Source organism: Xenopus laevis, chromosome 2S (assembly GCF_017654675.1).
Source record: "Xenopus laevis strain J_2021 chromosome 2S, Xenopus_laevis_v10.1, whole genome shotgun sequence".
In the NCBI taxonomy this organism is placed as follows: domain Eukaryota; kingdom Metazoa; phylum Chordata; class Amphibia; order Anura; family Pipidae; genus Xenopus; species Xenopus laevis.
Genome location: NC_054374.1, coordinates 21270393 through 21286921, shown reverse-complemented (window position 1 = coordinate 21286921; position 16529 = coordinate 21270393). Strand labels below are relative to the sequence as shown.

Here is a 16529-nt window from a genome sequence, read left to right as displayed (position 1 = left end):
GAAATGGCTAAAGGAAAAATAACTTCAATGACAAACTCGCAACTTTTACTTCTTTCCAAATTCCCCTATTTAAAAAGGGGTTAAAAGCAGCAACAAATACAGATTGCAGCACTAGGACTCTACATTATGTGTTCTGATGGGACCTTTCAGCCATTGGACATGCCAATGAGCCAACTACAAGTGGTGCCAACAGAAAATAATAAAAAAATGTTGCCGCAGTACAATTACAGGACAATCTATTGCTGTAAAAAAAAAAAAAAAAAAATTATTACATTTTCTCTAAAATATTTTCTCTTTAATTGGCATGTTATTTTTTTTTTTATTTAATGAAAAAATAAACTAAATAAAAACTTCATATCCGTAATATCGTAAAAAAATGAGGTAATAACTGTGCATAAAAATTTTGTTTTAAAAAGTTCTATTTTTTTTTTCTTCTATTTTTTGCACTTTTGTACCAAGGGGCCTGAGAAGTTCCAGTCACATTTAGCAGCAAATTGGGGGGGGGGGGGGGTGCGCCCTGTGTTGCATCCGGTTTTATTCATGTTCATTCACTTGATTCTCGGTTTGCTCTAACACTTGGGTCAAAATCTCGTCAATCACGTCGACGTCATAGTTTAGAGCTTGTAACTGCAGGTCGGGCATCAAGGTGGTCAGCAGCTGAGCCACGTTTATCCGCAGAGATCGTAACTTAAGGCTGTAAAGGAAAAGAAAATAGGATAAATTGGATAAATGGCCTGGCGACTTAATAACCAAATTATTACGTGGATGTCACAAAACACGATGCATATTTTGGGATTAGTATCATACCTAGGCTCGTCCACCTTTGCTGCACTGGTTGAAGCACTTTCTTTCTTCGCCATGTCTTGGACCATATGCTTCAGCTGTTCAATTTGGGTTTCGAGCTGCTGGGTTTGACATTCTATCTGCGCGGACTGATGCTTTAACTGTTCAGCCTGTTTGCACACACAAGAAATTCATGTCAAAAATAAGTATTTGGCCAATACTCCTTAACCAAGCGATCTGACTAGACTATTCACAAGCTGCCCCAAATGAGAAGATCATTACTCCAATTTCGCAGTCCAAATATCTTAATGTTGTCTTTGCCAGTAGATACATGGATTCAAAACTAACCCTTCATGGATATTTAAAGGAATACTATATTCAATTTTGAAATATGGCATGGGGCTAGACATATTGTGAGTTTCCCAGCTGTCCCCAGTCATGTGAAAAGCCAAGTCCCACTGAGACTGATTCAGTTACATAAAGTAGGAGAAATAGCCTGTCAGAAAGTAGTTCCATCCTAAAGTGCAGGCACAAGTCACATGAATGGGGCAGCTGGGAAACTGACAATATGTCCAGCCCCATGTCAGATTTCAATCTGTTTTCTCTTTTGAGAATTGGATTTCCCATGACAGTATCCCATTAAGGGAATACTTTTTATATAGTGATTTTCTCCCATGGGACTCAAAGCACTTTTTACAGCAAGCAAGGCAGCAATTATAGGTGCGCTATGTAGCCGGGACACTAGAACTTGGTCCAGGATCACAAGGAGTTGCCACTGGGAATCGAACCAGGGTCTCTAGCACGAGATCCCACATCAAAAGCTGATTACAACCTCTAGGCCAGCTCCTTCCCACTTAACCACAAGCCCCTCTCATTCAAAGCACATCAACCTGAGGAGCCAAAAGTAAAGGTCCACCGTACCTTCTCTTCAAAAACAGAAATGGAGAGAGGGAGGTTATGGCATCCATGTTTGGCCAGATCACATCTGGTCCTAGGAATCAAGCTAGTACCCACTGAGCTGAAGCATGTGTATCAGAAGCCAAGACCATGCTGGCTTAAAGGAGAAGGAAAATCGTATCCCGCTTGGGGGTGTCAAATGTTAGGTCAGGGCTGCTATCAGCAGAAAACTGTACGAGCCTGAGGTTATACCAGCAAGCACCATGGAGCGATCCTCTTCCTGCTTCTTCTGTGTTCTCGCTGCTGTTTTTTGTTCAAACCTATATATTATGCATAATACATTTCCCTGATTTTACATCATTTTTTTTCTGGTCCACGGAAATACATAAAATGGGGTTCTACTGTATTAGGCAACTGCACTGTTTCCAGCATATTGTCCTCTGTTACCTCTGTAGAAGTAAATTTACACACTTGAGCTGAATAACCAAGGACTATTACGGACAAAATTGTTATTTAGCCCAACATATAAATAGGATATACTTCCACTCTGTATGAAAACCAGAGCATGCTGCATACCTCACTTTTATACTGATCCCTTTCAGTGGAACACGTATCCAGCTGTCTGAATAAACTGTCCATCTGCAAAGCCATATCATCCATGTCACTGCTGTCCTCTGTTGGTTTTGTAGGCTTTGTGCCTGGCGCAGCCTTCATGTTCTGCAGCATTTCACACTGCACTTTCAGCCTGTTTATTTCTTTAAGGGCCTCTTCATACTGCGCTACCAACTGTTTGGAAGGAACATCAGTAGGGTTCGGTGGGCTGACATCAGTCTGTGTCACCTGATGAGAACCTTCTTTCTTAAACTGATTGCGTCTCAGTTCTGTGACCTCTCCTTCTAATCCCTTCACCCTGAGAAGCAGCTCTTCACAGTACCTATTCAGACTTTCTTTTTCACAGTCTGTTGCATCCACAGAATTGTCCTGATGATGGGTTTGGTCCATTTCATATTGGGCAATTCCATTACAGTTGATGTAAAGGTTGGAGTCTGGCATCGGTTGGTTTTCTTGACAGCTGTAATCATTGCTTCCTTCTTCTTTTTTAAAGTCCAAAGTTTTCCTTTCCGTCTGGGTTGCCACTGCTGAAGTCTCACCTCTAGGAATGGATTCAGAAGTTAGGATGGGATCATTTCCTTTCAAGTTCTCAGCACCATGTGACCTATGATTTAGCTTTTCAGTGGCGATCGGATGTGAATTGGATTTCAAATTATCATTTTTTGGCTTTGCGGTGCTGTTATCTTCTATTATAATAACATCGCCTTCATCTTCATCACTCCATTGAAGTAGATCAATAGTATCTGAGCCGTTGAGCTTTTGCTTCTTAGCAGATGCATTCTCATTAGATAGTGGACGTTTACAACTAGAAAAGGAAAAAAAAACAGCATTTCAGATGGTGTAAAATGTCATTAAGTGAATTGCCTTACAGCTAGCAAAGTTTACTCTGATCTAAATGCTGATGAGTAAGGCAATGTATAAGGGATGCACCGAATCCACTATTTTGGATTCTGCCAAACCCCCTAATCAATACCGAACCCGAACCCTAATTTGCATATGCAAATTAGGTGTGGGAAGGGGAAAACATTTTTTACTTCCTTGTTTTGTGACAAAAAGTTATGTGATTTCCCTCCCGCCCCTAATTTGCATATGCAAATTAGGATTTGGTTCGGCCAGGCAGAAGGATTACGCCACATCTGAATCCTTCTGAAAAAGGCCGAATCCTGGCTGAATCCCGAACTGAATCCTGGATTCAGTGCATCCCTAAAATGTATGCAAGAGAAAATATCAGTAAAGAGTGCAACGGATTAGAACATTTACGAAGATAGTTTTACTCAAATTTCTCTCAATGTAAAATTTTTAGTGTCATCCAACCTGATTATAGATGGTTATTTTGGCTGGTTAGTTTGTCTAAATAAATGGAGGGAGATTAGTTGGAACATTTGGAATGTACAGAACCATACTTATTTGCTTTAAAGGAACAGTTCATTGTAAAAATAAAAACTGGAGAGAGAGCTCTCTAGGTCTGAGTTAGTCACCAAGGGTGCCCACATGGGACATAACTGTTCAGTGAGTTTGCAATCGATCCTCAGCATTCAGCTCAGATTCAAAAGCAACAGTTATGACCCATGTGGCCCCCCTCAAGTCTCTTATTGGTTACTGCCTGGTAACCAATCAGTGGAAACCAATAGAGCTGAGAACCAGAAAGTAGTGTTCTGGCTATTATGTTAAAAAATCCAGTCACTACAGCCTTTATACATTACATTTTTTGCTAATTAACTATATTGGAAACATTATTTATTTTGCACAGCCTAACTATTTACCCAGTATTCATTTTTACACTGAACAATTCCTTTAAAGGGCACCATCAAAATAGCATGCTGATCCATGTATAACTGGCAACATACAGCACAATTTAAAATATTAACACCTTTTTCAGTTTAGTTTAATATATATATACTTTTCAATTACTTTCTATTTGTGATAATTTTTCTAATATTGGTTTTAAGTTTTTCAAGGGGGGGCGGTCCCAGACTCTGCAAACTGTTCTAAAGTGATACATTAGTTGATACATTAGTTGATACATTTGTTATCTTTGCACAATCTCCAAGTTTCAATAAAGGCAGCTGGTATAATTGATTTAAAGGGGTGGTTCACCTTTAAGTTAACTTTTAGTATGTTGTAGAATGGCTAAATCTAAAGGTGGCCATAGACGCACAGATAATATCGTACAAAACTAATTTTCGTACGATATTCGGTACGTGTATGGTGGGAAAAGAGCCGACCGATATCGGCAGAAGACTTGGATATTGGTCGGCTGGACGGAAAATTTTGATCAGGTGCCTTTGAAGGAACCCAAACATTGACCATTGTTAGTGCTGAATCGTCAGATACAGGTAGAATTCTATTGTTTCTATCTGTGACGATTCAGCTCTACACGTGTGAATTGAAACAAACAATCTTTCTTGGAAAGATCTTTTCCAAGAAAGATCGTAATTGTTACGTCTATGGCCACCTTAAGTAACTTTTTGATTTGTTTTCGTTATTTCTCTTTTATAGTTTTTGAATGATTTGCCTTCTTCTTCTGACTCTTTCCAGCTTTCAAATGGGGGTCACTGACCCCATCTAAAAAACAAATGCTCTGTAAGGCTACACATGTATTGTTATCGCTACTTTTTAATTCTCCATTTTCTGTTCAGGCCTCTCCTATTCAAATTTTAGTCTCTTATATAAAGTAATGCATGGTTGTTAAGGTTATGTGGACCCTAGTAACCACATTGCTGAAAATGCAAACTGGAGAGCTGCTGAATAAAAGCTTAATAACTCAAAAACCACAAATAATAAAAAATGAAAACCAATTGCAAATTGTCTCGTATACCCCTCTCTACATCATACTAAAAGTTAATTTAAAGGTGAACAACCTCTTTAATTGAATAGCTGCCAATATTCTACAGATGTTGCTGTTAAACGTATCAATTAAATATAGCAAATTGTAACCGTTCAGAATCTGCACCTGGATTACGGAGTTGCCAGACTGAAACCGCTGATCCGAATAGTAAAGCTCCAAACCTCGTTCCTTTTTAATGAGCAATAATGCTTACGGTTCTAATCAGATACCTGTACTGAATAGTTGTCATGGTACATGCCATGGTGACATACCTTTTGTTGAGATCTGTCCCCTGGCTTTGATTTGGTGTTAAAAACCTCTGACCAGAACTTGGCAGCATTTCCTTATTCTGTGGTGTGAATAGAAATGTAGGTTTTTCTGCTGCCATCTGCAGAACAAAATTTTAATGTCAGTCTGTGGTGGTAATAATTTTGCCAATATATAGGTACAGGACTGGTTATCCAGAATGCTTGGGACCTGGGGTTTTCTGGATAACGGATCTTTCTGTAATTTGGATTTTCACACCTTAAAGAAGAATTAGCCCCCTTGAGATATAATAGCCTCCTCAACTGCCCTCAATCTGCACCCTTTAACTTGACTCCATTTTCTGTCCATTCATATCATCTTCAGGTCTGTTCACCAACATGGAGTCTGCAGAAACCTGCGCAGTTGAGGCTTTTTGGTCAAAACTCACAAATTGGAGTTGGGAAAAATCTAAACTCAAATTTAAGATTCATCATACCTCGACCCTGGAAGTAACTCGAATTCAATAGATTGCCGCCTAAAACCTGCCGAGTTCATGTAGAAGTCAATGGCAGATTGAATGATGATGTTAATAAGCCTTTCTAGCACGAGTTTTTTTTTTTCTCAGAAAAAAACTCGTTTCAAATTGTGTTCGAATTGCATTTGAATTCGATTTGAGCTTTTGGGTCGGTGATATATTTTAGACGTTCAAGTTTTTTTCTTAAATAAGATACCATTCGAATTTCGAGTTCATTTGAGGTAAAAGAAAAAAAAAAAACTATCACTAAATTAATAAATCTGCTCGTATATCTTGGGGGGTTAAGTTCTCCTTTAAGTATATTAGAAAACAAAAAAACACGTGTAGCAAAAGGGATACTTATGAGAAAACTGATGCAAGGGGGTTTATCCATACCAGACATCAAAAAATAATACATAGCAGCTAGTGATGTGTGGGTAAGGGTTTTCCTGACCTGCACCCGACCCTAACCCGCCGTGCTGCAGCCCGCGCTTCCGCCCCACCGATGATGTCACAAAAGGGGCGGGGCGAGCAGATGCGAGACAATAAAACAGGAACCCAGAAGTCGGATGCCGGCATTTGAAGGTGGCGGGCAGGGAGTACTCAACCCGCACCCGCGAGGAGCAGTGCGAGGTCAACCCGAACCAGCGGTTATCGAGTCGGCCCGCACATCACTACTAGCAGCCCACCTAAGACACATCACTTATTGGACGACCTGTAATCCATACAGCAAATGGGCAATGCTTGAAACGTTAGTGGCACACCCAGAGATACCCATCAATACCTAGCAAATGCCCCTTACATTCAATTAAGTTTACCCTATCGCTTTGGAAAAGAGCTACCGCACCGGATCAAGCCTGCTACAGTCCATCACTGGCAACCCACAATTTCCACCAGGAAAATCCATGTCTCTCCAACGTATATGGCATAATCCAAAAGGTTTTCACATTTGGGACATTATAAGCGCTGTAACAGGCAAAAGTAAACCACTGTCGCAAATACAGGAGAAGATGGATACTAAAACGATACCATACTACCAGTATATACAAATCTCAAATTAAAGGACAAGCTAACTTAGCACTTCAACCCTTTGAAAAATTGCCAAAGAGGAGACCACACAAATAAAACTGATCAATAACATCTACCATATATTGGTCACTTTACCCACAGACCCCTTCCCGAAATACCCATATATGCATTACTAACTATATGAAGAATGGGAAGAAATATGGGAGAACGCCAAAAATTCTTCCACATGTGTTCGATACAGTGAAAACATGTATAAAATCCTACTTAAAGGAATTGTTCAGTGTACAAATAAAAACAGGGTAAATAAATAGGCTGTGCAAAATAAAAAATGTTTCTAATATAGTTAGTTAGGCAAAAATGTAATGTATAAAGGCTGGAGTGACTGGATGTCTGACATAATAGCCAGAACACTACTTCCTGCTTTTCAGCTCTCTTGGTTTACACTGATTGGTTACCAGGCAGTAACCAATCAGAGACTTGAGGGGGGGGCACATGGGTCATATCTGTTGCTTTTGAATCTGAATGCTGAGGATCAATTGCAGTTATAGAGCTGAAAAGCAGGAAGTAGTGTTCTGGCTATTATGTTACACAACTAGTCACTCCAGCCTTTATACATTACATTTTTGGCTAACTAACTATATTAGAAACATTTTTTATTTTGCAAAGCCTATTTATTTACCCAGTTTTTATTTTCACACTGAACTGTTCCTTTAACTGGTACTACACCCCAGATAAACCTCATGCCATATTCCCAAACACAACAGACAGATGTTGGAGAGGCTATAAACAGCTAGCCACACCTGATGTGGTACTGCCCAAAAATCGTCCCTTACTGGGAGAACATGTCCGCACTCCTGAGTGGAGTACTCTTTCGGGACATACCACTGGATCCCTGGGTGTATGTTCTGGGCAAAACCCCTCACTGGTAATACCAAAGCAGAGCAAAGGTTAATGAACCACATACTTACAGCAGCTAGGAGACTTATATGCTTAAAGTGGAAACAGAGAATGGCCCCTACGATGAACGAAGTCCAAGATAAAGTGGAAGAAATAAGGAGAATGGAATACATGTCAGCTATACATAATAACAGCATGCTGGCTTATGATAAGATATGGGTGAATTGGATGTACCATTTACCTAACACTCACACATCCACGTGAATGATGCAAAGTCTTCATGTCATTAAAATTTGTTCTTAATACGTAGTTTTTGAGGGAAAAAGAATGGAAGAATACACAAGATGCTCCCTGGCCAGGGCCCTATTTTACCTACTCTAAGCCACCTAAGCCATAAACACACTAAATTGACAATAAATAACGGGTAAAGTCACCTTTTATCCCCATTCCACGATGTGAAATGAAGTTTGAATGCACCTTGTGAAACTTTGTAATACTGTGAAATTTTACTTCACCTGGATAACTATTTTCACAATTTTGCTTGTTTTTGTTTCTCATTTTGTTTTGCTTTCGTTTTCTATTCTGTTCTGAAAATTATTTGTGAAAAATAATAAAATAACGGAAAAAAGAGTTAAAGAAAAAAAAAAAAAAAGTATATCAGAAAACAATTTAAACAATAAATAAACTCAATAGGCTGGTTTTGCTTCCAATAAGGATTAATTATATCTTAGTTTGGATCATGTACAAATACTGTTTTATTATTATAGAAAAAAAATATTTAAAAAAAAAATTGGATTATTTGGATAAAATGGAGTATATGGTAGACAGCCTTTCTGTAATTCTGAGCTTTCTGCATAACAGATCCCATAGCTGTATTTTAAGGGAACCTTAAGAATGTCCCCTTAGTAAAGTGCACTTTAAAGTGCAAAAATTTGATAAATATGCTCAAATATTTCCAGTTGCTAGAAGTCCCTTTCAGGAACACATTGGAATATGAGTCTTGTTAAAGGCTAAACCCTAATACAGAATGAATGCAAATGTAAGGGTTCTCCTGTGGAATGTTTCAAACTGCACAGCAAGATAACTCACCTGTTGAAGTTGTTCAGATTTCCTGCAATAAAGATAAAAAATGTCAGTCAAAGGAAAAGCTTTGCAACATTGGTCACATGAAAGATTCCCACACTGCCAGCTGTTTGATTTCTTTAATAATGCCTACAGAAATATGGCATTGGTCCATTCTAACTGGACAAGAGGCTTTGGGTAAATGACAGCTATAAACAAATATAATCTTAAAGCCCTACAACCAGCACTGTCAACTACCAATCTATCATCTGCCTAGCGGTTTACACGTGCAGCTTGTTGCTTTCAGGATCCTACATCATGCGATTAATGTCTGAATGGCCCATATATTTAGACAATCTGTAAAGTAATATATTTTTCTGAAAGTGCACTAAAAATGTATACTGCTTCTATAATACAGCAGTCCCCAAGGGATCAGAGAGTTGGTTTTTTATAACCTAAGCAAACTGCCATATCTTATGCAAGCAGTGTAAAATGATGAGGTGTTAAAGGGATACAGTCATGGGAAAAAGATTTTTTTCAAAATGAATCCGTTAATAGTGCTGCTCCAGCAGAATTCTGCACTGAAATCCATTTCTCAAAAGAGTAAACAGATTTTTTTATATTCAATTTTGAAATCTGACATGGGGCTAGACATATTGTCAATTTTCAGCTGTCCCAAGTCATGTGACTTATGCTCCGATAAACTTCAATCACTCTTTACTGCTGTACTGCAAGTTGGAGTGATATCACCCCTCCCTTTTCCCCCCCAGCAGCCAAACAAAAGAACAATGGGACAGTAACCAGATAACAGCTCCCTAACACAAGATAACAGCTGCCTGGTAGATCTAAGAACAACACTCAATAGTAAAAACCCATGTCCCACTGAGACACATTCAGTTACATTGAGAAGGAAAAACAGCAGCCTGCCAGAAAGCATTTCTCTCCTAAAGTGCAGGCACAAGTCACATGACCAGGGGCAGCTGGGAAATTGACAAAATGTCTAGCCCCATGTCGGATTTCAAAATTGAATATAAAAAAATCTGTTTGTTCTTTTGAGAAATGGATTTCAGTGAAGAATTCTGCTGGAGTAGCACTATTAACTGTTGCGTTTTGAAAAAAAACATGTTTTCCGATGACAGGATCCCTTTAAAAATATAGGATTACAATTTAATTTTGGAATCCTCAGAGCACTTAAAGAAATTATCCAAATTCCATAGTGGAAACTTGGAAATGCATTAACATTTCGAGGAGAAGGAAATGTCTTCTAACTTGGGGGTGCCAAAAGTTAGGCCCCCAAGTGATTGTTTTTACTTACCTGAAGCCCTGGGCCGGTGCTCCCATCAGCAGAAAACTGTAACAGCCCAGGATTCTTCTAGCGAGCACCACAATGATTGTCTGCCGCCTTCTTCTTTTTCTTGCGGTTGTGCATGCTCAGTAATGCGAAAATCCGAACTCAACTATTTTGTTCTACAGCACGTGTCTGTCCCGGGAAATTTGAAGATAGAAGAAGCCGGAAGACGATTGCTCTGTGTTGCTTGCTAGAAGAATCCCCGGCTGGTAGAGTTTTCTGCTGATGGGAGCACTGTCCTGGGGCTTCAGGTAAGAATATATAATCACTTGTGGTGCCTAACTTTTGGCTCAAGTTAGAGGACCTTTCCTTCTCCTCTAAATGTTAATGAATTTCCTAGTTTCCACTTTGGAATTTTCCATGTAATTTAATAAGTGCACTGAGGATTCCAAAATTAAAAATTTTAATCATATATTTTCAGAAGACCTTTCCTTCTCCTTTAAAGTGAGTTACACATAGGTGGTTTATACTTTACTTTAAACCCCTTGCCTTTACTAAGGTTGTACCTTATGCACTATATCACAGTGTGGCTAAGTATATTTGCCATGCATGCCCCTCTGTAAAGAATAGATGTTGCTTGGGTAAATGTTCAAGGTGCACTTAAACTAGGGATGCACCGAATCCACTATTTTGGATTCAGCCGAACTTTCACGAAAGATTTGGCCAAATACCGAATTGGGAAGGGGGAAACATTTTTTACTTGTTTTGTGACAAAAAGTCATGCAATTTCGACCTGCCCCTAATTTGCATATGCAAATTAGTATTCGGATTGGCCTGGCAGAAGGATTTGGCAAAATCCGAATCCTGGCCGAATCCCGAATTCCATGCATCCCTTATTTAAACACACCTTGAATTGACAGCAAAACAACATAATAAGAACTCGCATGTCTGTTTACCAGTACTTGTATGACTTACCTTCTCTTATAGGTCTTTTCATACGTGGAGTGAGTAATGTCATCATCATCTTCAGGCTCTTCAGCCACCGTACAATCTCTGTTAAGAAAATTGAAGTTATGACAAATTCAGAAAATTTCTAAGTGAAAGAGTAGGTGACCTGAGGTTCCGTAGGCTATCACTCGGTCAAGAGCTAACATCTTCTGATCTATGAGGGGTAGACAAAAGGAGAAGTCCTATTATAAACCAACATTGGGAAACAGGCACTGGTACACAATAATCACATTTGAAGCCTGACCCAGAACACTGCAGATCCCTGAAATCCCTTCATAGGATTAGGGGAGCTAGTGATGGCAAGTAAACAGCAGAATAATGGGGACTGCACAGTGATCATTGAGGATACTTCAATAGATATAATGTTGTGCTTATAAATTTAGTCTTTATAATAAATGTATATGCAGTATTAACAAATGGTAAAAAAAAAATGTGGGCACATGTACGGGTATGGGACCCATTATCCGGAAACCCGTTATTCAAATTACAGAAGGGCCGTCTCCCATATCCTCCATTATAATCAAATAATCCAAATTTTTAAAAATGATTTGCTTTTTCTCGATAAAACAGTAGCTTGTACTTGATCCAAGCGAAGATATAATTAATCCTTATTGGCAGCAAACCAAGTCTATTGGGTTTATTTCATGTTTACATGATTTTCTAGTAGACAAGGTATGAAGATCCAAATTACGGAAACATGTGTTATCTAGAAAACCACAGGCCCGAGCATTCTGGATAACAGATCCCATACCTGTATTACATAATATATACAGTACAAGAATCTGCTAAAGTAAGTTATTTTCTTGGCATTAGCTTGCCACTTTACCTGAATTGTGGGTCTGTGTTCATACTGCAGTACCATTTATCAGCTAACTTTCCCATTGCATCTGGCACTTTCCTCCATTTAAGACATGAATCACACTGAACCCACAACTGGTCGGGCTTTTTCCTGCACGCACAAAAAAGATTTGGTAAAATGATCCACCCTACAATTGGTTTAGTATTCAATATAAATCAATAGCAACCATACAACTAAATTATGCAGCCCAAATGGCGACTAAACAGTCCTTTATTCTTGCATGCAAATCAACTGACGTCTGCCATTGACTTGTAAATGAATTCAGCAGGTTTTAGGTGGTGAATGTCCTAATTAGAACAGTTTCCATGGTCGCGTTGTGATAAATATCACATTCGAATTGGGGGATTAAAATTCGAATGTGTGAATTTTGACACACAAAAAAACCCCAAAAATTCGGATTCAAATTTACTATTCGACACTTAGGGGCAAATTTACTCAAGGTCGAATATCGAGGGTTAATTAACCCTCGATATTCAACTGTCGAAGTTAAATCCTTTGACTTTGAATATCGAAGTCGAAGGATTTAGCACTATTCGTTCGAATCGAAAAATCGTTTGATCGAACGATTAAATCCTTCGATTCGAGGGATTTTAATCCATCGATCGAACTATTTTTGTTCGACCAAAAAAAACTTTAGAAAGCCTATGGGGACCTTCCCCAGAGGCTAACATTGACTTCGGTAGATTTTAGGTGGCAAACTAGGGGGTCGAAGTTTTTTCTTAAAGAGACAGTACTTAGACTATCGAATGGTTGAATAGTCGAACGATTTTTAGTTCGAATAGTTCGGTTCGAAGTCGTAGTCGGAGGTCGAAGTAGCCCATTCGATGGTCGAAGTAGCCAAAAAAAACATTCGAAATTCGAAGTTTTATTTCCTCTATTACTTCACTCGAGTTAAGTAAATGGGCCCCCTAATAAATCTGCCCCTTGGTGTTGCTCTGTTTATACAGACCAGTGAAACATCAGATGAGTCATCTGCTCATAACTTTTCTGAGCATCACAGGACTTTTCTCTACTCACTAATTTCATCTCCTGCCAACTGAGGGCAGTCAGCCGAAATGAACAGCTGTCGGCACTGTTGTTTCCATTGGCCTGCGCTTGCCCCTAGAATACAGCATTGACTGCATTAGTCAGCGATATATTTGTGAGAGGTGGGAGAAGTAAGGCACATAGTCATCCCACAACTTGTTCCCTAACTTGCACCTAATTTAGATGCACACGTTAAGGAGCAACAGGAGGTGCAGACTCCACCACCGACCCCACACCAAGTTAGACCATAAGGATAGGGTTTGGCAATGCCTCCTGACTTGTGCTCTGCTCCTCATGCTGGATTCAGCATTAAAATCAGACCCTGGGGCGCCCCAAGCATATTAGTAAGGTACAAACCAGAAAAAAAAAAATGTACATTACAAAAATGCTCAGCAGAGAATTAATGTAAAATGAATTCGCATTTGGTTTACATTTCCTTAAAACATGCTGGTATTTTCTGTCACGACTTTACTCACCCATAAGACACACACAAATAAAAAGAAGACATATCACTTTCTACGTTCTTCCCCTTTTTACTTACTGTATATCTTCTACAGGAAGACTTAGAGGGTGAGAATTCTTTTTTACTTTCATTTCATTCCAGTAATCATTCAGCTTAAAGCCCAACGCAGACAAGGTAAGCCTGCAAAAATCACAATTTTAAAGCATTTTGCATACATAGACTTTTATTCATCTACAGACACTTCAGCTGAATATGCATGGTCAGGGTCGGACTGGCCCACCGGGACACTGTGAAAAAACCCCGTGGACCCCGACCCTCATGGTCCCCCTCCGGGCCAGACCACTCTCCTGGCATTCGGGGGGCCCCCAGTCTGACCCTGTGCATGGTCAGATATAGTAGAATAGTTATAATCAATGCTTTTATTCTCTTAAAAAATAGCTTGCTATGTGCACATATTTTTGCTTTTAGGTCTACTAAGGGGAAACTGCCATATTTCATGACAAGACATTCTCCATAGAAAAAGCCAAACTAAAGAAGTAGCTAGAAATGTTGTACATTATGTTTTGTGCTTCTGTACCAGCCCAAGGCAACCACAGCCCTTTAGCAGTAAAGATCTGTGTCTCCAAAGATGCCCCAGTAGCTCCCCATCTTCTTTTCTGCTGATTCACTGCACATGCTCTGTGCTGCTGTCACTTACTGAGCTTAGGGACCCACTCACAATATACAGTACACATAGAATAGAAATGTCACAATATAAGGCTGATTAGTAATTAATACAGATAATTACTACATGGCAGCACAGAAACCAGTGTAATTAGCATCAGAATTTAATAATCAGCCCTGTAGCATCAGCTTATATTACAGGGGAAGCTCATTTTCTGCTGGATAATTAGTGACGAGCCCTAAGCTTAGCTTCTCAACAGCTGCTCAGAGCCCACTGAGCATGTGAGTGTCACAGACACTTTCAAAGATGGTGACCCCCAGTGACAATCTACTACGCTACTCTCTTGGAAAATATACAGAACATAAGTCTTGCTTACAAATAGGGTAAATATCCCCTTTAATTGAAGCCAACTATATTTTTAAACAACAAAAATTCTTTACTCATAGCACAATCATAACTTACCTATACTCATTTGTATAATCAAAATCCTGCTTATTGTGTGTTGGCTTTAGAAAGTTACACTCAACGACTCCGACAACCCCAACTCCCATGTTATTAGCCTAGAAAATTAGTAAAAAAAAAAAAAAAGATTAAAAAAAAAAAAAAGTTAAAAAAAAAAAAAGACAAAAAAATAAATAAAATGACAGATCACTACATATAACGCTTGTTCAGTCTTCACCTAAACTGAACTGCCTTAATAAGAGAATAAAAGCCCAGGAAACATATGACTAGAAATACGGTTTAGGTTTATTTAGTCAGTGGCACTGCACATGCTCAATGTGCTGTAGTCTAAATTATGGATAGATCCGTTATCCAGAAAACCCCAGGTCCTGAGCATTTTGGATAACCGGTCCCATTCTTACATATTTTCAATGATGTATCCATTAAGACAGGGGTCCCCAACCACCAGGCCGCGGACAGTCCAGCACTGGGCCGCCGAACAATGAACGGGGTGCACCGACTTTGACATCAGCGCACCCGAATTGGACACCGACCCCTCCGACAGCCCCCCCGGTCCATGGAAAAAAATGGCTCTTTTTTGGTCCCTGGGCCAAAAAAGGTTGGGCCCCCTGCCTTAAAGGAGAAGGAAATTCCCTGGGCGCAAAAACCCTCCCCCCTTGCCTACCTGTCCCGCCGGCCAAATGCCCCTAACTTGTTACTCACCCCTCTGCGAAGGTCCTGTCCACGGAGCTCACAGGCGTCATCTTCTCCCAAGCAGTCTTCTTCCTGCTTTGATCGTTTTTGGCGCATGCGCAGTAGGAGCATATACCGGTACGGATCTACTGCGCATGCGCCGAAAGTCACTAATTTTTCCGAATTTTCGTTACATTCGCCGCATGTGCGGTAGATAAGTACCGGTAAATGCTCCTACTGCGCATGCGCCAGAAGATGTCGATCAATCCAGGAAGAAGACCGCTTGGGAGAAGATGGCGTCTATGAGCTCCGTGGACAGGACCTGCGCAGAGGGGTGAGTAACAAGTTAGGGGCATTTGCCCGGGGGGACAGATTTTTGCGCCCAGGGGGTTTCCTTCTCCTTTGAGACCCATGTAGACAAAAGAACATTAAAAATATTCTCAATTGAGCATTAACTTACCTTTAATTGGCAGCCAACTTTTACATACGCCTTAATGAGCCTGTTTTTATGGTACATCATCACTCCATAATGCTCCTTGTTCCGGCAGTTATATCCAAATATGATTTTTATGGTTTTAGGCTGATTTTATTAAGGAAAGCACACAAAGTAATTGACCACAAGTATACATTATGCACTGCTATGGCCCCATTCATCAATAGTAAACATTAGTAGAGGTATGGGACCTATTATCCAGAATTCTTAGGACCTTGGGTTTTCCGGATAACGGATCTTTTCATAACTTGGATGTTCATAACTTAAATCTACTAGAAAATCATTAAATAGACCCAATTTGCTGGGTCTCATTCCAATAAGGATTAATTATATCTTAGTTGGGATCAAGTACAAGCTACTGTTTTATTATTACAGAAAAAAAAAAGAAATAATTTAAAAAAAAAAAAAGATTATTTTATTATAATGGAGTCTATGAGAGACGGTCTTTCCGTAATTCGTAGCATTCTGGATAATGGGTTTCCGGATAATGAATCCCATACCTGTATTGAAGACTATGAACCAGAATTTTTATTCAGAATATCAGAACTTTTTCAGGGTGTTTTCTGTAAATATTACATTAAAGGGAAAGTTGAGACTAGAAACACTGGAAGAATTAAAAGCAAAGTGGATTAAGTTGGAATTGTATGTAGGGATGCATCGAATCCACTATTTTGTATCTGGCCGAATCCTTAACGAAAGATTCAGTCGAATACCGAACCCTAATTTA

General features: G+C 39.4%; 1 protein-coding gene across 1 annotated transcript in view; it reads right to left on the bottom strand.

Moving 5' to 3' along the window:
* Positions 1 to 299: 299 nt before the first annotated feature.
* The window catches only part of morc3.S (MORC family CW-type zinc finger 3 S homeolog), a 35030-nt gene continuing 18800 nt past the window's right edge, over positions 300 to 16529 (bottom strand). Inside the window, 10 exon segments of the mRNA NM_001091434.1 lie at positions 300 to 694; positions 808 to 953; positions 2257 to 3097; positions 5392 to 5507; positions 8895 to 8916; positions 11131 to 11208; positions 11990 to 12112; positions 13590 to 13691; positions 14638 to 14735; positions 15770 to 15889. Of these exon segments, the coding sequence (NP_001084903.1) occupies positions 535 to 694; positions 808 to 953; positions 2257 to 3097; positions 5392 to 5507; positions 8895 to 8916; positions 11131 to 11208; positions 11990 to 12112; positions 13590 to 13691; positions 14638 to 14735; positions 15770 to 15889 (1806 nt within the window). The 3' untranslated portion in view covers positions 300 to 534.